This window comes from Colius striatus, chromosome 11 (assembly GCF_028858725.1).
Source record: "Colius striatus isolate bColStr4 chromosome 11, bColStr4.1.hap1, whole genome shotgun sequence".
Lineage (NCBI taxonomy): Eukaryota > Metazoa > Chordata > Aves > Coliiformes > Coliidae > Colius > Colius striatus.
The window spans coordinates 27,102,801-27,126,712 of record NC_084769.1 but is presented as its reverse complement, the minus strand read 5'-3'; the positions used below and the strand labels follow the sequence as shown (position 1 = coordinate 27,126,712).

At 38.8% G+C, this 23,912-nt stretch overlaps 1 protein-coding gene across 1 annotated transcript in view; it reads left to right on the top strand.

Moving 5' to 3' along the window:
- The first annotated feature begins 1,869 nt into the window (after positions 1-1,869).
- CERKL (ceramide kinase like) overlaps positions 1,870-23,912 on the top strand; it is a 55,762-nt gene continuing 33,719 nt past the window's right edge. Inside the window, exon 1 of the mRNA XM_062004523.1 lies at positions 1,870-2,137. Within this exon, the coding sequence (XP_061860507.1) occupies positions 1,870-2,137 (268 nt within the window). The remainder of the gene's footprint in view (positions 2,138-23,912) is intronic.

The following is a 23,912-nucleotide window of genomic DNA, read 5'->3' as shown; positions in this document are numbered from 1 at the left end:
ACAGCCTCAACATTGATTCAACTATATCCAGTTTCATGTTGTGCTTTATCTTCTAGTTAATGATTTAGCTTTCCTTTCAAATGACATCAATGCAAACACATTAAAGATCACCAATGCCAAATAACAGACAAAAGTTTAATTGGTTCATCTACCGTTTTACTAGAATGATTAATTGGTACGGCAAGCTTGTTTGGCTTGGGGTTCTTCCTGCCTTGTCACTCAGCTGTTTTTAGGAAAAAAAAAAAAGCAGAAAATTTCCACAGTTTACACAATTTCAATTATTTACACTTTATTTTATCTTATTACTCTGCAGTCAACATATTTATATCCAAACAAAGAAGACCTAAAGGACAAAAAATATTGACACAAAGTCAGAATAAGATTCTTGACACTAATTGCTTTAAGCAAGTAGAAACTTTATTTGGTCATGTTATGATTCAGAAGGACAAATTGGTGAGGGCTATATTTCAGTGAAAGCTGTATTGATGGTTTGATGAAACCTGAAAAGCACTTACAGGTAACGTATTTGAAATATTCAGAGCACACTTTATATGTGGCCAAGTATCAAAAGGCTATCCCATAGTGACTTTTTAAATGTGTCTTAAAACTCTCTTCTCAGCTACATAAGTAGCAGCTTGGTACAGGTTTTTATGGACCTATGGAAGACAGCTTAATAGTCATGGAATAGTCAGGGAGGGTGTGGAGTCTCCTTTCCTTGAGGCTTTCAAAACCCGTCTGGATGCGTTCCTGTGTGACCTGATTGAGGTGGACTTGCTTTAGCAGGGAGGTTGGACTAGAGTTCTAGGGGGTCCCTTCAAACCCCTGCCATTCTGTGATTCTGTGAATTTGCATATCATTTCATGGACTCTTGGCTGGTTTGATTGCAGACACTCAGATTTCCTTATCTATAACAGTATTTCTCTTCTAAAGAGAGAAACATCACAAGAAGAGCCTTTGACATTTTGACATGCCATTTGAACCGCAATCAATATCATTCTGCAAAAGCCAATTTTTTTTTCATTGCATTATTTCCCAGAGAGAAGACATATGTTTATTACAAATACTAAAGATACAATTACTAATTTACTTGTTTTATAAAATCATTTTCATGCACTAATAAACCACCATTACTTACACAACTCAGAACTGAAAAAAACCAACTGCTTACTGTTTTCCTTTGAGATAAGCCCTTACAGGCTCAGGAACAGCTTATAAGTTTATCATATGGCTAAGTCATAGATACAACCTGTGAAAGATTTGACCTTTTTAGCGTGAAAGGGCAATTGTAACTCCGTGTCATAGTTTTCTAAAGATAAATAAGAGTGATAACATTGATACAATAAAATGGATTTCTGCAGCTGGAGCATTCACTGCTTTCGTGGGGGAAGTAAAAGTAACTTAGGAAAAGAAAATCATAAGAAGCTGCAGTGCTTTCTGAGTGTTCTCACTGTTACTCCGCAGAGTACTCCACCTAATTTAGGGTCTAGAGTCTGTGGCGGTGCCCAGCGCTGGATGGGCTGGATGGGCAGACGGGCAGGCTCCGCGTGCAGCCGCCGTGGCGGTCAGCATTTGGCCCGTTCCAGGCCACTTTCTGCCTCGCTGATGGCAGCGGGGATCTACGCCTCAGCGGCAAAGACGTTCCCTCTATGAGGGGCTCGGCTCAGTCTTAGAGCGTCCACCCGGACTGCTCCACTCTCACCGTTGCCAGTGCCCGAATCTACGGTCAGTGCAGAACACACTCCCAATTCCTGGGCCGGGCTCCCTCCCGCCAGGCCTTAGGCCGCCGCGGCTCCGCCCGCGGGGCGGGGCGGGCGCTGCCTTGGCAGCAGCCGGGACGCAGCGGCCGGCCGGCGGCTCGGGGTGGCTGCCATGCTGAGTAGCTCGGGCCCCCTCCTCCGCCCGCAGCGCCGGGCCTGGCCGGAGCGCCCGGCCGGCGGCCGCCCACGGCGGGAGCAGCCCGTGGAGTCCGAGGAGCAGTGCCGGAGGGTCGCCCCATTGGCGGCGATCGCGTCCCCGGCCGAGGCGGGAGAGGAGCCGCTCCTCAAGGGCATTTTCGAAATAAGCAAGAGGAGCTGCGACGTGGTGCTGAGCGCCCGGCGGCTCCGCTGGAGCCCTATCCTGCCCGAGAGCCCCACAGGTGGGACGGGACGGGGAGGGGCAGGAGGTGTCAGTCGCGGGGCTGGGGACGGGGCGCGGGGGCCGGGCCCCCGTCCGGGTCGCCTCCGGGAGCGGAGCCGCGAACGAGGGGGCCTTCCCGTGCTGCTGCGAGGGAAAGGCGAGCTGCGGTTCGGCCCCTCCGGGCAGGACGAGAGAGAGCCTCCTTGTAGCGGGACGGCAGTACCCTAGTTGCAATCTAGTTGCGGTGTCAGGCGCGTCGCTTCCCATCAGGGTTACTCTGGTCATTAAAAAAAGTTGTTCCTGACGCAGTGAGCTGCTTAGAGACCCGTTAAAGACCCAACACTTCCCTAGAAGGAGCCTTTACTTCTCGACAGGAGATAGGAAAAGGACGAAATGTAGGAGTTGATGTTTTTATAGCTTCTTAGCCCCAGACAGACCACTAAGAGGATTTTCATTTGTTTCTGCTGCATCTGCTTTTCTTGGCTTACTCTTTGACAGATCCGTAAACTAGAATGAGTATAGGTGGGTATGGTTTTGTGAGATGCGAGATGAGGCTTCTATGACAGATTGTCCTTGCTCTGTACTTTTCCAACAAAGTAACAGGCTTTGAGGAAGTGCTGTTATAAAGGATTTGTTCAAGTGAAACAAATGACACACAGAAGTTTTAGAAGAAAAGGAATACTCCTTAAACTTATCTAAGTAGTCTTGTATTCTAGAAATTGTGAAACCATAAACTTACTGTCAGAACTACATATACAGTCTTAAAAGTGCTTGTTTGCCACAGTGACCTCTCGGAGCTTATGTGAAGGAGAAATTGAAGTTGTGTTGAGGAATGCAGAGTTTCCAGGCAGCATAGTTGTCTTCTTGTATGGCCAGGGTTAGCTTGTCCAGGCCTGAAATGCAAAGTTTATTTTAGTGTTATTTTGGATAGATCATAAAACTTCACATGAGTAAGATCCAACAGCCATAAACACAGCCTACACAGAAACAAAGTTTCTTCCATGCACCAGTTTTTCTATTATGATAATCTGTTCCTCCTCAAGGTTGTGTGTAAGCTGCAGAGGCTAGAACATGGTGTGAGACCCAGTGATTCCAGAGCTGCTGCTGCGGAGAAATACCTAGATGGTCTCAGATGAAGTCAATACACTCCATTTTGTGTGACCATGTTAGGACACCAGAGCTACTGAAATCAAGCTCCAACCCTTAAGATTCTGTGATTCTGTGATACTGAGCCATGCACAGCTGTTGACTATTACCCTGTGAATAGTGTAACCATGTTAATGCAGTGCAGTGCTCAGATTTAGATATCTGCTTTTCAGCAAGACTGCTGAGTTCTGATGCCAGCCACACTGATGTGTGTACAGTCCTTCCTCTTGTGGAGCCCAACTGGGTGCCTTAACAATGCTGTTACACAATGCTATAGCCTCTCTTCCTTCCCTTTTGGGATTAACTACAGGTCTCTCTGCATCAGATCTGAAGTCTGATTTATTAGAGCACTGTGTGCAGTGCTCTAATTTGATTGCCACTTTATGTTCTGGCTACTTTAAAGCAGCTTGAATTGCCATATATTGGGAACTAGGGTCCATCGTTGTCTTGTCACCAGTAAAGAATTTTAAGGTAGAGACAGGGAGAATGAATTTCAGTATGTATTGTTCTGTGCTTCCATGGATGCGAATATAATCTGGGTTTTTCTTTGTTTTTTCCTAGGAAAAATCCACCCCCCTAAGTTGTTAATTTATGTAATATCTTTTTGTCATTAGATTATTCATACAGACATCAGAAGTTTTTTGTCCTAGTTTCTGTAAGTGTCATGATTTGACATGGAGACATTTCTGGTAATGGGGAAGGGGCTGTAAAGATGGCTTCTGTAAGAAGTTGCTCAAAACTTTCCCCAGCTCTGAGCCAAACCCACTTCTGGGGCTGAGCCAATTAGACACCTCCACAATCACTTTTCAAGCAGAAGAGGAGGCTTCTTCCTGTTGCTTCCTTCTTCTGTCCCTTCTTCTTCTCTGGCTGGTGGTGGTGCAAGGAGTAGGAAGAGAGAGGCAACCATGTGGTCTGTGAGGGAAGAGAGGAGGAGGTGTGCTGGAGCAGAGACTCCCTTGCATCCTATGGAGAGGACTGGTGAAGTGGTGACTTTTTTGCACTTTATTAAAGACCCTGCATCAGGGGCAGAAACTCACTTCATTAAAGACCCTGAGCCAGGGGCAGTGATTCTCTTCTTTAAAGACCTTGTGCCAGGGGCAGTGACTATGGCCAGAGGAGGCCGTGTCCCATGTGAGGGACCCTATATTCACAGAAACTGCAACTCTGGGGAAGAACACACACCAGAGATGTTCTTTAAGGACTGTGTCCTGTGTGAGGGACCCTTTACTGGCAGAAGCTGCAGCTGCTGGGAACAACTCATACCAGAGAAATTCGTTAAGGACTGTGTTCCATGCAGGGGGACCCTGTATCAGAGCAGGGGAAGAATGCCAGGAGTTGTCCTCATCTGAGAAGAGAGAAGTGGCAGAGCCCATCTGTGACTGACCACATCCTCCATTCCCTGCTTCCCTGAGCTGTTGAGGGAGGAGGAGTTAGAGATATCAGGAGTAGTTGAGCTGGGTCTGGGAAGAAAGGAGGGATGGGGGAGGGAGATCTTAAAGTGCTGGTTTTAATTTTCTCATCATCCTACTCCCTTTTTGCTTTTATTCCGTTCTGTTTCTTGTAGAATAAACTTTCCTTACTTTCCTCTCTGAGTTGAGTACTGGAGTCTGTTTTGCCCAGAACCGTAATTGTCAGTGAGATCTCCCTGCCCTTGTCTCAATCCACAACAATCTTGCTTATCTTTTTTTTTTTTTTTTCTCTGATCTCACTGGGGAGGGTGGGGGTGGATGGGAGGCACTGAGCAAAAGAGTGTCATGGTGCATCAGTGCTGGCTGGACAAAACCACGGCAGTAAGGTAATAAAGTATACAGTGCTGGAAATTAAGCATCTTGCAGAGGACAACTTCAGGAGTCTTATGGAAAGCACTACTGACAAGTTAGTGTCAGGATTTGGGGTTTTACTGCACATATATTATACTTCTTTCACAATTCGATTTTGTACTATGTAGCATTGAGCTGCCAAATGTTTTTGTTTCTAAGAAGCTCTTAATGTCTGCTTCTTTACTAGCTTGAGTGGAAGAGGCAGTGGTGTCTTCCAAACAACGGATTTTTCCTGAAGCTTGTGGTAGGCCATGAGTTTCTCATATAGGTCTTCCAAATTCTTAAATGTTGAATACTGACATTGAAGATAAAGGGATTTTCAGTTCTTCTGTTGGTATAGATACCACTACCATGTCATCTGTGGCTGTTTCGGGCTCTTTTTGGGAAAAAAATAATCTTGAAAGGAAAACTTAAATTGTTTCTTAGACCTTTCTATCCTTTGGGCTACATTGTGATGGGAACACAACAGTCTACCTAAGCAACATTCAGAAGAATACTTGTGACTTGTTCCTTTGAGCCAGCCTGGCTCTACATGTTGCCTGCCTATGACTGCAGACAAACTGAAAAGGAGCTGAAAATTTCACTGTGTAGCGCTTGCTGTCCTCACAAGGATGAATGCAGCTAAAGTCTTGTCTGTTTTTCCTTCCATCTTGGATACAGTAAGTCCTTTTCCTTCCATACTTGGATACAGGATGGTGTTACATCTGCAGTTGCAGAGGTCAAATACAGATTTTGGAGCTTAAATATTTTTTGTCTCTTGCATTCTCACATCCCTGTAGCAATTACACTGTAGCATTGCAAGTGCGGGGCCTGTACTGGTGCTGGGAGGAGTCGGCTGTGTTAGAATCTCCTTTGGTGTAACAGGAATACAGCAGTGTAGTGCTCAGATTGAGCTGTTAATAGGTACAGGAGATGATCAATGGCTCTTTAGACAAGTTTCTTAGATTGGGATTTATCTTAAGCTTACTTGATCCAAGCCAAAAGCTTCATAACATGGCTTGCCTCAGGCTCTAAGAGGTCAGGTCAGGCCTTCACACTTTGCCAATGATGCTAAATGTCTCCTACTTGGACATGTATGTGGTGATTCCTCCTATTTTAGGAAAAGACCTTTCTTCTATGTCAGTCACTCCAGTCTGTCAAGTCAGAGAACTACCAGGTAGTTATTTTTTTTCCTCTTTTCCCAAGCGCCTCATCCCCAATAGTTCTTCAGAAGGATTCTTGTTTTGCTGAAATTGTCATTTGTCATCTGCAGTTCCCGTCGTATATTCTTACATGTGGTAGCTCATGCAGCCTTGGCTCCTTCAGCTTCTAAATAGAACTCAAAGCTCCACCTAAAAATTCCCAAGCAGGTAACATCTGCTGTGTTTGTGCTTGATCATGTCACACTCACACATGTGTAGTTCTGGCCCATTGCACTGTTTCTGTGGAGCTTCTGGCAGTGGGATTATCAGACAGACTTCTTTTTTTCACTCTCTCTGATTTCTTCAGCTTCTGTCTCCTAGAGGTTTTTAGCCACCCATGCTCACTGAGGATTTTTGATGGCTTCCTTTGTTGTTCACTCTCCAGACCTTACAGTAAGCTCCCCAGCAACTTTTTCTCCGCACTCAAATAAGCATGACCCATTATGAATTTTATATGTTCTCTATTATAACAAAGCTTTTGGCAGAAGGAAGGCTGGGGCAGGCAACTGGATGTAGAGGTTGAGGGAGTGAATATGTCAAGTAGGAACGTGGGCAGTGTGAGGCATGGCTTGGCTGCCAAAACACTGCAATTAACGGACTGAGTGTGCAGCTTGGCTTAGCCTTTTCTTCTCACCGGAGCCCGATAAACCTCTGCCCCATAGCTGGTTACTTACTTTTAACAGTGCAGTGGGTGTTGCAATGAGAGGTAGAGCTCACAGTAGTTAGTAGTTTTTTTCTCTGTCTTCCTTTGATGTAGCTTTCTGATGCTTCAAATATAATCACAGAATTTCTCTCCGAATGAATAATCCAGTCTCAAACTCTAGAGGGTCTCAATTTGGATGCTGCTTCGAAACCATAGCAGAGAAAGTTATCTTAAGTACAGATATGAGTATGACATATGATTTTCAGAAGTTCCTAAAAGATACTAAGAATGACTGAATGATGGAAAAAATCAAAAATTTACATATAAGAACAAATGCTCAGAGTAACATTTTTTTGTGTGTGTGTCTCAAGTTTAAAAACTAATCAAAGGTAGGGGATTAGCAGCAGTAGATGTGGGTATTGTTTGTATTTTAGAACAGTTTAGGTACAAATAGTGTCAATTCAATATTCTTGACACTGTTCTTTCAATATGCCTTATTTCATGCTGTTGAATGAGAATTTTAATCCTGATATTTGAAGCCTTCAGCATCTTTTTAAAGATTAACACAGAATTTCACAATTTACAGTAGTTGTGGGTATTTTTCAGTAGATTTCTGTGAGACAGGAAATGGAATGAGTCTGACACTCTCTCAGTGTTTTACCATCTCCACAGGCTTTTTGGTCATTATGAAAATCTTCCTAAGTGCAATTTGTTGTGTGTGTAATACATTTGACTGAAGGGTATATGAAGTTGTTCTCTCAAACTGACAGCATGTAGACTGGACTGAGTATTGGGATAATAATAATAATAATAATTTGGATGGAATGTACTTTTTTAATAGAAGTAATTGAACACAATATTCTAAGTTAATTGACCAATGAGAAAATAAGATCTCTGGAGCAATCCAGAGGGTAATATATTATTGAATATATGTTTTTCATAATGAAGTAAAGAAGATCAATGTGTTAAGTCTACTATTCTTATATATAGTAGACTATACTTCTTGTTGATATTAATCTAAAAAATAGATTTATAAATATATAAGTGCAGCAGTAAAAAAAAAATCACTGATGTATTTCAACAGTGAAAGAGTTAGCAATAAAAGGACTTAAAATTAATTCTGAGTGCGTAGTGGCCTGCTGCCAAGGCTATTTAGGAACAGATGTGGCTGAAATAGATACCAATAGTCTGTTTGGGGTCTCTAAAGTAAGACATCTGTCAGTCTATCGGTCAGTCAGGAATAATGGAAATGGGCACTAGCTGTTTCAAAATGTGAATTGATGAAGGTCCATTGTTGATCAAATTCAAAGCTTTTTGATTCTACTTCTGACATGCAGGGAACATAATTTCTCTAAGTGACTTATCTATTATTCAAACAGCAAAACTGTTTTTTAAGGAAGAGATATAAAAATACATAATATGAAATGTAACTGAGAGTGAAATGTACATGTATCACATTAATATGTGACTTTAAGATGTAAATTGATGGAAGAAAGCGTGTGATTTTAAACTGCCCCATAGTGTCTGAACTTGTAAGACACTCAAGTCTTTTTCAAGAAAGTCCATAGCACTGATATATTTTAGATAAACACTGCATCAAACTGTGAAATAGTTTATTAACTCACAACTTTTTGTGAAAAGAAATGGGGTATACTAATTTAAGGTCTCCAAATGTGTTCTTTATTTTGGACAAGGTTTGGACTTAATGTCTTGATTCTCTGTGTGTCTTTTATCCTTTATCATTAGATCAGATCATGACTATGTGTTTGTGGAACAATTTATGTTGTTACACACTTTTTAGTGTTTTTCTTGTGTTTCACATGTTTATACACTTCTGCTTATTTTGAAAGCAATTAACATACTCTGGGCATCTAACAGTAGCTTTTATATGTACTTCAATTCTGTGCCTCCAAAGAGAGCTATCAGATATTTAAATCTTTGTTCCAGAAAATAAGTTTCTATGTTATGTCTTGCAAATTGTATTTGCATGTGTTTGGGTTTATGTACACGTTACACTGCGCATGTGTTAATGAGCTGGATTCTGATGCTACATGAATCTGAAGTAGCAGGATTTATTTAGTTTTTACATAAAATAATAACTCTTCTTCATGGCCTCTTCTTTTTAATGCAGAACTATTTCTTTTTGGGGATGTTATGGCTTGTGTAGGTTTAAAGCTGCTGTAGGCCATAAGATGGTAAGTTTTAGACTTGCCAGAAGGTGATGGGTTTTGTTTTTGTGTTTGATTTTCTTTTCTTAATTTCTCCCATTGTAATCATTAGAATCATAGAATTGTTCTGGTTGGAAAGGACCTTAAAGGTCATAGAGTCCAACCACTAACCAAACGCTGCCATGCCAACCACTAAACTATGTCTCTCAGCACCTCATCTGTGTGTCTTTTAAATATTTCCAGGGATAGTGGCTCCACCACCTCCCTGGGCAACTTGTTCCAGTGTCTAACAACCCTCTCGGGGAAAAAACAGTCTTCCTAATCTCCAATTTAAACCTCCCCTGGTGCAACTTGAGGCTGTTTCCTTGTGCCCTGTCACTTGTTACTTGGGAGAAGGTAGTTGTAGAGTGTGATCATGTCACCCCTCAGTCTTCTTCAGACTAAACATCCACAATTCCTTCAGCTGTTCCTCATCAGACTTGTGCTTCAGACCCTTCACCAACTTCATTACCAATCTCTGGACACACTCCAGGACCTCCATGTCTTTCTTGTAGTGAGGGGCCCAGAACTGAACACAGTATTCGAGGTGTGGCCTCATAAGGGCCTAGTACAGGGGGACAATCACTTCCTTGGTCTTGCTGGTCACACTATTTATGATACATGCCAGGATGCCATTGGCATCCTCAGCACACTGCTGGTTCATGTTTAGGTGACTGTTGACCAACCCCCAGGTCCTTTTCTGCCAGGCTTTGCCATGTACTGTTGTTATAGATAAGGTGATGTTCTGTTTTATTCATCTCCTTGCCTGCCTGGTGAGCGAGAGACAGTGGCAGGCTGGGTGCTTGGTGTATTACACATCATCAGGCAGTTGGCACATCAATAACAAGCCAGACGTAGCTGGTGCTGTTTTTTGGCTGCTGAGATGGCCAACTGAAGAAAGATAGGTTGGAGTTGAGGAGCAATCAAGAATACAGTGGTGGTGGTGAGATGATATATTAAGGGAGTGCAAGGGTTTTGGTGAAGTGCCATATACGTGTGGGAAGGATCTGTGGGTGCCATGGAGACGGGATATTGGTGTATGGAGGGGAAACTGAAGCTGTTGCTGGGCAGATAGGAAGATGTGCAGGGTGGTGCTATAGTGTGTGAGGTATGTGTGATACAGGATAGCAAAATCACTGGAAAGTTAGAGGAGACAGAATGAGGCAGTAAGGTAAAGAGAGGTAGGCTGCAAGTTGGTTTAAAAAAAGTGCTACCAAACTTCCATAAATTTCTTGTTTATTGAATAATTGCCAGCTCTTTTGACTATACTTTCTGTGCAAAGGTGTGCAAGAGTAAACTGCTTCTATTATAGCACCATGGAAAGGATCCAAAAGTGTATTTTTTTTTAAAAAAAGGTTGATATGCTAACCAATCTTTGATGTCCTTGCTAGTGCTATTTTCATGTCTGTGACAGTGCTATAGGGCTAAGAGTCCCTTCTTCAGTGTAAATGAATGTTATTTTAAAATCATTAAACCAGTATGCAGTCAAGTCCCTTATCTAAGCAGAAATCTTGTATGTCAGTTTATCATTTGTCCTGTACTTCAGCCTTTGATAAACACATTTTTTACCTCTCTTTCATATTATAGATGCTGTTGCAATCTCTTCTTTGTTGTCATTTTACCATATAATTTTTGAATTTGTATTCCTCTTCTGTGCACCTTTATGTCTTTTCTCTTGCATCAAAACATCAAATGTTGCCAACTTATCTTCACTTTAGAGTGTAGTTATTGGAAAATGTGTGATATCTTTAGGCAATATCTTATGTTTAGAAATAGTGCTCTGTAAATGTCCAAGAAACTGCACAATTCCTGAAAACTTTTCCTAAGTTGTTTGGTTTTTTTGTTGTTGTTGGTCATGTCTACAGGAAGCAAATACAAAACCTAATAAATAGTTCGGCTATTCAGCATCTGAGACTGCTGCCTACCTTCTTTGTCTGTGGTTGTTTCTTTCCTTGGACTATGTGTAGGATGTGGTTCTGTACCACTTTGCATGGGATAGTTGTGGGGAGCATGTTACCTGATGGGGTCAGTTGCTATGGTAAATCCATATAAGCTTGCTTCCATAGTTGTAAGTATTCATGGTAATACATGGGTTAGAATTCAGAATATGGTGTTCTTTTGCATTTTCTTATTTTGTGTCTTGGCAAAAGACATGTTCTGATTAAGGTACTTCTATATTTTAGAACTTCAAAATAGAACTAAAAGTAAAGCAGGAAAGTCTGTCCAAAAGCTCTTGTTGGAGTCAAAATAAACAAAACTTAGATAAACAATTTTCCTTCCCTCACTGTAGGTATCTATTTATGTTAAAAAAGCAGCAGGTAAATAATAGATGTGGCAATTAAACAAAACCCAAACAAAAAGGTAGTGTACAGAGGGAATCCCTTTTTTGTTAGTTGTTTAGTTTAGATGTATACAACTATATTATGCATTCCCTTTAGAAGTAAGCTTTTACTTCAATACACATAGTACTCTAAAAATATTTTGATTCTTCTTAGGCAATTTATGAAAAAGCTGAAATGACTGAAACTGTGAGAATGTAAACCCAAAGAACAGAGTAGTCTTTATGTACGTTAACATTAGTGGATCATGGAACTAATGTCTTCCTTTCAAGGAAATCAGTGGTCCTGGTTTTTATGACTTATGTTGTAACAGTATGTGCAGACAAAAACCCATAATGTGTTGAGTATCTGATACATGTATTACCATATTGCCATAAGGAACTGCTATTATGTTAGACACCAACTGATTTTGTGATAGTGTTGGATTTCTCTCACATATGCTTGTGTTTTTGTACAGATGATCCTTAAGGAACATCTGTTATTTGTGGTGGTATCTGCTGTTTCCTTTCAAAATTTGATCTTTTTGTCATTTGCTACTGGGACTGCTATAAAATTGCATTATACTAAGATCCTTTTCTAAATTTATCTCTGTTTCTTAGACACTAACTGTCAATTTTTTGAGTTAATTGGTTTTCACCATTCACTGATATACTACAGAGTTGAGTGCAACTGTAAAGTTGGTAAATTAACTTTTAAAAATACTGTTTAATGACTTTTTTTTAAACTGCTGACTTGAAACAAGTGACTTCAAGTTCCTCCTTTCACCAGTTGCAGGTGTCTCAAAAATACTTGCATTTGCAGACTAAGTGCCAAGATGGTATTTCTGACTGTTTCACTAGAGAAGAAGTTTTGGAACTCCCTCCTTGATGTTTAGGAACTCTCCTATCTTTAGTTGAAGTGCAGAGAATATTCTTTGGACAGCGATACCAGTTCAGAATCACATCTTCTAGTGTAGCTGAATAAGTAAAAATGCATATGCATGTGACACTGTAGCTGGCAGGGAAGTCATAACCCTATAAATGCAAGCAAAAATGGGTTCTTAACATGTTGGAAATTCCTCCTCTTGGAGGAATTCTCAAGATATGTTGTAATCTCATGTAGAGATTACAGTTACTTTCACATGTAGAGGTTATCTGGTTATGATGAAGAGTTGAAGATATTGTATTTCCTGGTCTTGCACTCTGAGGATAGAAATGCTTGTTGTAGGCCTTCAGATTTTGTTGTCAGACTTTTGCTGTGACCACTCTGCAGGAAAAAAGGTCACACTGATTTTTATAATTTGAAAAAATGGCTAATTATTTTGTTTCCCACATAAGATGGATCTTCCCGTCTATGATGGATCTTGTGTAGAGATAATAGTTACTTTCAGATAATGCTGTTTGTGGTTTTAAAAATTGTGTACTTAAGCATGCATAAGATAATATTTTGAAAAATAATTAGGCTTCTAGTACTTATTATTGTATGTTGTCACTGAGTTATAACTTTTTACTCCAAACTGTATTAATTCCAAAGGCAATTTTGAAGTTAAAGGTAATTTTTCAGTGACAATACAAAACACTCCATGTTAATTCATATAACATGCATTTCTTGATTCAACGTAAATTTCTTTATAAATATGTGTTTTGTTGTTATCAAAGTAATGCAAATTAAAAATATACTATTGAATGGAGAATATGTGGCTTCTCAATGTAACTGTTTTCCTATTGTGTTTCCTCATGGAATCACAACTCACTTTTCCCCAACATAAGTTCAGTGGAACAACAAGAAGTGTCACACAAACCTGCAGGTTCTGTGATACTAGAATTACCAATATTACTAGCTTTTCTTTGGAAAAGAATCAATAAGCTGCATTTCACACAACATCCCAATCTCCATAATTTATATAGAGTTATCAGTAGCGGCTTGTCTATGGTGTAGAATAGTATTAGCTGAGTTTACCTTTTAGGACTGAGTTTGGTGCTCGGAGGTGAGTGCAGTTGTTTGAAACCTTGAGCTGTATTTGTGTCATTATTATGCTTGTAATTGGGATTATTTAAAAATGCTTATGCAGAGATTGAGAAAGTGCTTCTGATTTTATCCCTTCCCCAAATTTTCCTAGTTTATTTATTTTTATGATTGAAGAATATCCTCAGTTTTTTCTTTGGGTATTTGATTAAAATATATTTTTGTGTCATTTACATTTGTCATCCTAGCAGTATATTGTTAAATATTTCAGCATAGTATCTATTATAAATGCCAAATATCAATTGTTATTTTATGAATGTTAGAGATTAAAGAAAACAAAAAACACAGAACTCATGTCAAGCTCTTTATGTATATCTATCAATGGCAAGGTAGCTCCTGGCAGCTTTGAGATTGATGCAATAAATACAGAATCCCTTAAGTTTCAAAACCAAGAAAATGCTTCAAGCCTCACTCAATTTGTAGGTTTTGTATACAACTGTAAGCCAGAGCATGCATATTGTAAGCCAGAGTGCTTGATTTTTGTAAAAATGAATAGATTGCAAATTATTAGAATGATGCCAGGATAACTTTATAAGAATTAAAAATTATTTTCCAATACCACTGTTTGCTTTATTTTGCATGGAACAGTTAGCTTTCTTTACTAGTAGTGGGAAGCTGCTGTTTTCTCTTGTGGTCTGTCAGTGGTAACAAACACGGATTGCTATGTTGTTGGGTTTTTTGTTTTTAAAGAAGATCATGATATTTAAAAATACCCCAAAACAGTAGGTCTGAGTTTTCATGTGAGCTTTGGTGTAGGGTAGCCTTTCTATTAGAGATTTAATGAGAGAAAAACCTACTTATGTTTAAGATCTGTTGCAACTTCCTCCCTCCCCTGGCTTCTTATTCAATTGTAGGTATAGGAATATATTAAATCTCTGACAAAAAAGGTGTACAGTAACTTGGTATACTTCACAGTTCCCTAATCTAGTATGTGGCTGTTTCTTGTATGTGTGTTGCAATTTTAAAGAAATGTTTAGTTCATGAACAGAATTCAATGCTGGACTCTGAATTTCCTGGCTTTATCTGTTTAGGCTATATAAGATGGTAGTTACTAAGATGCTTTTCAGTATGGAGTAGTTGCCGCAGTTGTTGGTTTATTTGAACTGTGGCAATACATCTTTTCTGTCAGCCCATACACTCCACTAAGTATAGGAAAGTATGCTTCTTGAAGCTCAGAGAATGCAAAGCAACAGATGTTTTGTACTGAACAATTATATGTATCCTGGAAACAGATCTTTACACAGTGCAGACAGTCTAGGAAAAATGAAATTTGACATGCAACTGATCAAGTTAAGTAACAACAATAAATAGTTATTACTAAATAAAATACTGTTTTGCAGATACTGTTTTGAGTTTGAGCAATTAAGTTCTCATTCTCTTAAAATCATTTTTGTATTTATTTTTATGCATTGTTTTAGTATAGTGTAGTAGAAATAGAGTAAGTATTTTCACTTAAAAGCCATTTTTCTACAACATTATTTTTAAGAAGAAGCCTAGTTATTCTAACTTCAGTGAATATTCTTATAAATAAATTGTTAAAAGTAAATAGGGAAAGTTTCAAGAAAACTTACTGGCTTTCTGTGTGAAAAAAGCACATCTTTGCCTGGCTGATCTACTGACTGTTCTGGAGATGGTTTAAAATGAAATTGCTTCTGTCCAGGTCGTCTCTCTGATACACTGTTTGTTGTAAGGCGTTTTGGAGGCACGTCAAACAGCTCTGTCAAGAAAGATACTGAAAAATTTTATACTTGGTTGGTCTTGGACTTCCCAAAGGCCTGCTCTGTCATATCTATGTAGTGTAACTGGGAGTGAGGTAACTTTAGTTAGAGATCAAAATTGCCACAGCACCAGTGAATAATACACTAATAGTTAGATGGCTATAGATGGTGGTAATGCATGTTGATGTCTAACTTTCAACAGATTTGTAGTTTCATTTATTAAAATTCTGCAGAGGACACAGGTTTACTTTGGAATATGTCGATATATTAAAATAATTGGAAGAAAATTGTCTATAGATGTCTAGTTTTAACTTGATATTGTTTTTATTGAAGGAAAAAGAATGCTGTTGAGTATTTCACATGAAATGTAATGTTCTTTGGCTACTTGACTGCAACTTGATTAAGAGTAACCTACAAATCCTTTTCTATTCTGTAGATCTTCTGTGATGGAGGAGTAGTAATAATTGCATTTGCTTTAGAAAATGGTGCTTAGCAGAAGAAGAGAGTATTGGAAAATGTTTGTAGATTTCTTTTCTTTTCAAATGTAGTGTAGCATAAACAAAAAGGAAATAAAAAGGGCTTTAAAAAATATTATTTTGCACTTGCATTTGTTGAAGGGTTAATTATTTAAAATATGATGAAGGTAAGCAGGTGGTGTTTTTGAAATTTTGTCCCTAGGTCTCACTTGTTTTATGGAAACCATTTATGGAACATAAAGTCAGAAATTCAGTAATGAACTTCCAGCATAATTTATACATATATGCTTGTTTATCTTGCTTAAAGCAACTATTGCTTTTTACATTTGCAAGTTTAACAATTTAGTAATATCAGTTTGTGTGCTGGAGCTGGCTAATAAAATTAACTTACAATAAAAAGAAAACTATTCTTAAACATGTTTATCTTTGTTTATGTTTCTAAGGTTTCCATTGTCTAATTCCTGGAGTGATTCCCAGCCAGCAACTAAGCATCACACAGCCCAATGCAATTGCTCACTTTGATCCACTGATCACCACCCCAGTCTGCCCCTCCTGGCCAAACACCCCTGAGTCTGTATACTGGACATGATGCTGTGTTGTATGGAACAGCCCTTCGGATAGTTTGATTCAGCTGGCCATGCTCCCTTCCAGCTTCTTGTGCACCTCCTTGCTGAAACCAGAGTCCTTCGCCTAGGATAAGCGCTACTTAGCAACACCTAAAACATCAGTGTGTTATCAACATTATTCTCACATGAAATTTAAAACATGAGGAAGAAAATTAACTTTATCCCAGATAAAAGAAGACACTATGCCATCACTTTTTGGTCTGAAAGGAGGGAAGTTGAGATGGGGCCTGGAGAGATGGCAATGGCTTTCTGTCTTTGAACATAAACAAAATGGTGATCTAATAAGGCTGAGAAGAACCAGTTTTAAAACAAAAGGAATAGTTACACAGCAAGCAAGATAGCTGCAAGACTTACTTCCAAAGGATATTGTTAATGCTAAAAGATTTTGTGGATTCAGATGGAGATGGAAGGCCTCATTTCAGTGCTGTTAAATGTGTAGAAACTGCAGTCAGTTCAGGGTGTTCCTAATGAAAACAAGTGGGGAGTGGAAAAGTATTAGTGGAAAATAGAATAAATGTTTGCTTTATTCCTTCTCTTAGCCTCTGCCTATGACTATGGTTTGACATAAGATACTGGGACAGATGGACTTTTGCTCTGACCTGGTATTGTTGGTCTTATATACCAGAAAGTAATGAAATTATTTTTAAATTATATTTTTTATAAAAGCACATAAATTACTATTCTGTAACTACACCTTTATTTGCACTACTAAGGAAGCTTTCTTGGTAGAATTTGAACTTCAGTTTCCCTAGCCTTTCATTTGCAAGCTATTTATTTTTGTTGGTGGATCAAAAGAGTTTAAAGAATGTGTGTTCTTTGTCTGACAAACCTGAAGAAGTTAATTTTATTAAATGCTGTTAGGAATTACAATACAGTAGTAGACTTTATAGGAAACGTATTTCTTAGCCATAAGTGCCTTAAAATAGTGCTCATACATATGTTTATAATTACTATAGTGTTGTGGTTTAAGCCCATCCAGGACAGGAATAAGGGACCACAATCAATCGTAAGTACCAAGGGCCTTTGGAACACCCTAAAGACTTCTCAACTTGGGGAAGAAAATGAAATGTTATTAAAATGTCCTAAACCAAAACCATAACAAACAGAAATACTCTGCATTTTTTTCAGTTGGGTAGGACAAAGATGAAAAGTACAACTAGCTCCTTTAAGATCTCCTTCACCCTTCTCTTACTCCTGGGCTCAGGCACCTGATCTGGGTTTTTATCTCCTCCCCCTGAGGGAGTGGGGACAGGGGGGTGGTGGTCCAGGGAATGGGGGTTTCAGTCAGTCCTTTCCTGATGGCTCCTGCTGCTTGTCTTGCCTCAGGGCAGGAGGGCTCCTCACTGGTCCTCTCTGCTCCAGCACAGGGTCCCTCATTCACAGGACAGCCCTGAACATGCTGCTCCCATGTGCATTCATCCTGAGGGCTGCAGCTCCTCTCTCCTTGTCTTGGGTCAGGGTCCACAACTATCACCTGCTCTGGTATGGGGTCCTGTCAGAACTGCTGACAACTATCAGTCCAGCTGTTGCCCTCAGTGGGTCACAGGAGGACAGCTGCTCTCTCTCCATGGGCTGTGGAGGGGTCTCTGGTCTGGTGCTTCTCCTCCCTTCTCCTTCGTTCTTCCTTCTCCTTCCTCCTCAGTGTGGTCGCCTTCATCTGTCCCACCCTCCCACCTCCTCCCATGCACTACAAATTTCCCTTAAACAGTGATGGCAGAGGTACCAGCTTGGCCTGGCCAGACTAGAGGTGGGTCCAAAACTTGGAACCAGGGGAAGTTTCAGGAACTGATTATGGGGACAGCACTGCAGCCCCCTCCCCCTGTTACCACGCACAAGCAGCTCCACATAAACGCATCACATGTAGTCTTGGATTTTTTTTTTATTTTATTGCAGAGAGGGAAAGTTAAATTCCAGTAACTGTAGCTAAACTTTTACAGGCTATGTGTCTGAAATTACTCCAAACCGTTCCAGGAGAGTAAATAACTGCATCAGCCTCAACAATAGGAGACAGTGCAGCTCTGATACGCTTAGCTGTATTTTTCCATAAATCTCTTTCAGAAGATTTCTGTTGTTCACAGGGTAGAAGGTGACCCTCAAAGTAAAACATCTATTCGTTATGTCAACAGCTTAAAGATATGTGCCAACATATCTATAGTAATAAATTCTTGAACACAAGTCATGGTAATTTTCTCACACTGTTTCACTTTAAGGCTAAGTCAAAGATTGTTGTCTGATTTGTAGTGTGTGGTTGGGTATGAGTAGAAACTCAGATTTGTTAGATTTACTTTTAAATGAGCAAGGTAAGTTTTACATTGTGACAGAAGAAAATTTAGATAAAATAGTAAGAATAACACACATACTATGCAAATGCATGTTGGAAAGTCTGAAGATGCATCTTTGTTAGCTGCTGTGTGGGTACTTTGAATATGAATTGTGGTCTGATCCTGCGACCACATGCACAATGTCTATACTGTGAGTAAAATGTTTAAGATCTACAAGAAAGATATTTGCTTCAACCTCATAGTGGTAATACCTGGACATATAAACCCATTTGGTGTAATGCTAGTATTTGAAGGTTTGGGAGTAGTAAAACGTTGTATGTATTATGAGCGGTCTGATTTGTATCTTTGTTATCTGACATTTCTGCAAGAGTGATAACTCATCTGAAATTGTTTGGGGTTTTTTTTGAGATGTCAATAAATACTCTTTCTTTGATTTTAGTACTTAGTATTAGGATTAGGAGTAGACTGTGATTAGGAATAACTATGTAAATACGATGTTTAGCTACAGTAACCATACTAGAATTAAGAGGAGCAGACAGGAGATGTCAAGGAATTTGCTTAAAATAGATAGGAGACTGCTTATTTGGGGTTATTGGTGCACAGAAAGATGCAAAGCATACATCATGGAAAGCTTCAGGATGTGTTTTTTCTTGGCCTATTTTGACTAGTGGCTCTGTTTTGAAGGATTTTATATGTCTGTCTGAAAATAAGTAGGTTTCTGAAAATTTTGATTTCCAAAATATAATTATATATAATTTTCTTATATTCTGAAATATTTCCCCAGAACTATTTTTTCTGGAAACCATTTTGTAGAGCTGTTGATACACTTTATCAGTGTGTTATGTACATGGTTTGAAATTACAACTTAGACATTTATTATTTCCAATTTCAGTTTCAGTTCAACATAAGCATGTTTCAGTGTGTATTCAACAGTTCTGCTGCTAAATGAAGTAAGCATATACTTAGCTTGCTGTGCAGATACATGGGCACAGGTGGACATCTTGGTAGTGTGCACCATGCAGTGAAACACATGGCACTACACAACATGGGGCAAAGAGCATGCACTTCGAATTAGAAGTCATTTTATGGATACCTTGTAAATTTGTACTTGTTCATATATGGACTGTAATTTGTAGAAAGGACGTACATGTTTTTATATTGAGCATTTGTGATACATTGCTCTAGTTGTCCTCACTTTGTGTAAAGAGGCTGTATTGTTGAGCCTATTTATATCAATATTTTAATAATTTATCTTTATAACTGCTTTTGTCGATATTTATAGTAACATTGGCACCCTGTGTACAGAAGATACAATCAGTGCTGAAAGGAAACTTGCATCCATCTGGAAGCAATAAACTTTTCTAAAAGACTGCACAGTGTTACTTAATCCTGTGATTTCTTACTGTGAGTGAAATTAAGGTTTGGTTCAGTTGTGTCACATCATATTGGTATCAAATCTTTTGTGAGAGCTTTGGGGTAGTGTTAAGCTACAAAGAAAATTTGAAAATTGATGAAGGTCTGAGGATGTAATTTCCTCAGTCACAGGATTATGCATCACTGTATGTAGTCAGTTCTGTATAATAACAGTAACTGTGATACCAGAAAGCTTCTGGAGTATTGCATTTTGTAAGCTTTCTCTTTACCTGAAGGGCTAACTTGTGTATTCCACAATTGACTAAGTATACCTTAAATGTTGTGTTTTTGTGCTGGATGCATTTCATGTAGTATAAAGTATATCTTTAATATGCCAAAGTATTTTATGAAGTTAGAGAAATATGACCAGTTTCCATAAGAGGAAAGGAGGAAAAAAAAGAATCATAGAATCATTTTAAAGATCCACCTAACAAAATTCTGTGTTTTTTTTTTATTGCTTTTCTTTTAAGCCTATTACAAGTGTGGTGTGCATGAACAAAATAGGAATCATTCATCCCTGCAGGCAAAGTGATGTAGCTTACGTTCTTCCTGTTTCTATGTGGCAACTGAACTGGAGAGCTTTGGAGTGAGGGAAAGTTTTTATGTTTCTCAGAGAACTCTGATGTTGCCGCTGCCATCTCTTACCCTTGGGCTAGTGTAGAAGTTGCAAAGAGAGTGATACAGAGGATGTCTGAGTTTACAAAGAAATCTCCTAAAAAAAACACTGAAGATCAATGAGGATAAAGCCAAATATTTAGCTGTTAACAAAGGAATTAATGGATGAGCTTATCTAGCAGCTGATAGCTATGCTTCAATACCTAAAAGCACAAATTGCTAGTATATGTGAATTAACAGTTGCTAACTGAAGGAAATTGTCCTGTGTTTGGAATGGGTTGTGTCTGTTTTCTTGAACAAAATGATTGCTCAAAAATCTTTTTCAGAAAAGACCAAATTCAGATATTTGAGGCACGTTTAGTTCCTTGAAAGTGAGACACTGATATATAGCAGTATGAATAGTTTGTAAATCTGTTTTTGAGGCTGAAGCACATCTTGTGCCAATAAGAGTCCAAGTAGAACTAATTATTATCTTGTAGTTAATCAAACTCAGTGATGTCATCTGATGGTAAGGGGCTATTGGATTCTCTACTTTCCTTTATTTTCTGAAATGACAGAAGTAATTGTCATGATTATGACATAAATTAGTAGGTACAAACAGTTGTGTATGTGTGATTTTTTCAAAGGCATGTAAAATTATGCTTATATTTCCTCTGTAGAGATTCCTTAGTATCTTTCAGCTCTGCTAGCCTATAGTAATAAATCATATAAGCCATTAGAGCCCAGTCTTCTGTTTTATTTCAGAAAGCTGTTTATTTAAATGAATTCCTATATATGACAGTTCTCTTGTTGATGTGTGCAAGACTAGTCATTTAGTCTGATGCTTTTGTTTCCAGAGCTTTTACAAAATGATGGAAAGCATTGATATTTGTTACTCTGTTGTTACTTCAAAGTTTGTAACTCCTTTCACTTATTTCAGTGACCTCTTTTTTGGAGTGGTGTTAATGAGAAACTGTTACTATTAAAAAGCAAAGCATTTGCTGCATACATCCTTTCAGATGCTTCAGGTTCGGAGTCACTCACTGTCTTCCTTTCAGCTAGCATTGTTGCTCTGTGTAGCATTATTCACAGTAGATTTTATTGTTAAGGTAGTTATTTTTTGTTTCATCATCTCCCTCAAATTCTTGGGTGGAGAATGAAAGAGAAACAGTTCCTTAATGTGAAGCTTCTTGTTTGGAACAGCCTTAGACCTTGTGCTATGCTTTAATCACACTTTTCTATAGAGGTATTTATTAAAAAAAGCTATTGGGCTTCTTTTCAAACCACTAGTTTTGGTATGTTTTTCTGAAGTTCTTCCATTAGCCTGAAATTAATAATCAAAGTACTTCACTGCTCTAAAACAGAGACGAAACAAGACACCAATGAAAGCTTGATGGATACATGTCTAGTGATCCTTGTAACAAAAAAATTCCCGTCTGTGGCCTGCTGGGCATGGTAGAGGCACAGAATGCTGGTGCAAGTGTCACTCCTGAGACCTGGTCAGGCTCAGAAGGGAAGTTCCCAGGTTTGGCTCCTCTCCAGGGGGAGTTGACCTCTGAACTGTATTAAACTCTGCCCTTATGGTATAGGACTAATTGAACTATTGCCATATTTGTTCTCTCATTTGCCAACATTGTCTTTCATTTTGGTTTAGATAGAACTAAGGCAGTTTGACAGTGGTTGTTTTATGTCAAAAATTTGCCTGTTGCCATCTTTTAAAGGTATAGTGAAACCTAATAAAATTTTGAGTTCTTGAATATGGTTCAACTCGATACTTCAAGTCTACACTGAATGTCCCCTGAAGCTAGCCTTCCTGCTCTTGTTGTGATGGTATACTTCTGGGCACAGGGGAATGTATCTACAAAAGCCCTCTCGTTTTGAGGATTTTCAGAAGAATAAGGATTAGTTTTTGAAAGATATAGTGGAGAACAGGGACAGGAAAATTATCGGGGTTTTTTTTGGTTTATGAGTTGTGTTTTGTTTTTTTTTTCTTTTTGTTATGTTGAGTTGAAAAATTAGAGCCTTAAGCACAGATTTGTTCAAGAATATTTTTAGTATATCAATTATTCTTTATAATCTTATTTTTAGAGATAGGTGTTTATAATAGTTTAAAATACATTGTTTTCTCTAAGCTGGAATAGTAAACAATACCTTTTGCTCCTGTATTAAAATAGTATGCAACTTCCTATCCAGCAATAGTAATTTCATTGTAAAGTGGAGTTTTATTCTAAAACTTACATATATATATATATTTTTTTTTAAAATTTATATGTAAGTGGAGTTCTAAAAAAAGAAGAGAAATCATTGTGCATCTTTCTCAATTTTTGCTGACTCTTGGTCTGTGTTTGTGTGATCTTTGGGGAATTAGCAATTGGAAGTGAAAATGCACAGCAGATTGGCTCAAACCATGTTGACTTTCTGCTGCTGGAGACCATTCCAATCCTTCCTTCCTCCCTGCTATGTATTTTCTTGCCATTTTGCAGCATCTCTAGTTTTGTAGGAGTTTTGTTGAACTGACTATATTAAACAATTTGTCAGAAGATGAACCCAGGACACTTACACAAAATGAAAAGTGGACAATCTGTGTTACTTTAGGGAGTTGAATTGACTCAGTTTGGTTATAATGAGTGCCAGACATAAGGAAAAGGGCTAGAGTACACAATCGGGGCAGGTGAGTTAGGGTAGATGCCTGTATTGGAAGAGAGATTTGCAGTGAGGTATTGCACTGGCTTGGCAAAATACATCGCTTCACCCTCAGATTCTCTAGAGAAGGGGAATGAAAATTAGTTGTATCCCTGTCAGATGTTTTTAAGCTCAATTTTCTGCCCTGAAGGAGTACAGCTGTTACTGCAAGTGAATAGCTGCTATTAAGAGATCAAGCTAGTAGTTAGACCCTGCTTTTACTCTCCAGCTCTGGAGGAACTGAGATACATCTCTTCAGTACTTTGTAGTACTTACTGAACTCTTCACTGTTCTGCGGAGGTCTGAGACACAGTCTGAGAAATATTTTTCTAAACTAGGGCCTTGGTTTTGCTTCTCTTGCACTACTCTAGTCCTTTTTCATGGTGTTATAAAGGCTATCCTCAAAGAGGAAACAGCCCCTCTCCAACCTGGCCCTTGGTGTACCTTCTCTTCAGCTTACTGTTTGACACACTTTTCAAGCAGAAAGTGTAATTTTTCTTCATGTACTTGCAGAAGAAAGTAAGAGATACAGCATCAAATTCTGCCAAAGGTGTTGTATGACCTGTCTTTTTGAAATAAAAAAAAAATCCCTTGAAAATTCAGATGTTCTGAAAATAGCTTTTCTATCTCATGTTTACAGTCTTTAAATTAAATAGTCTGACA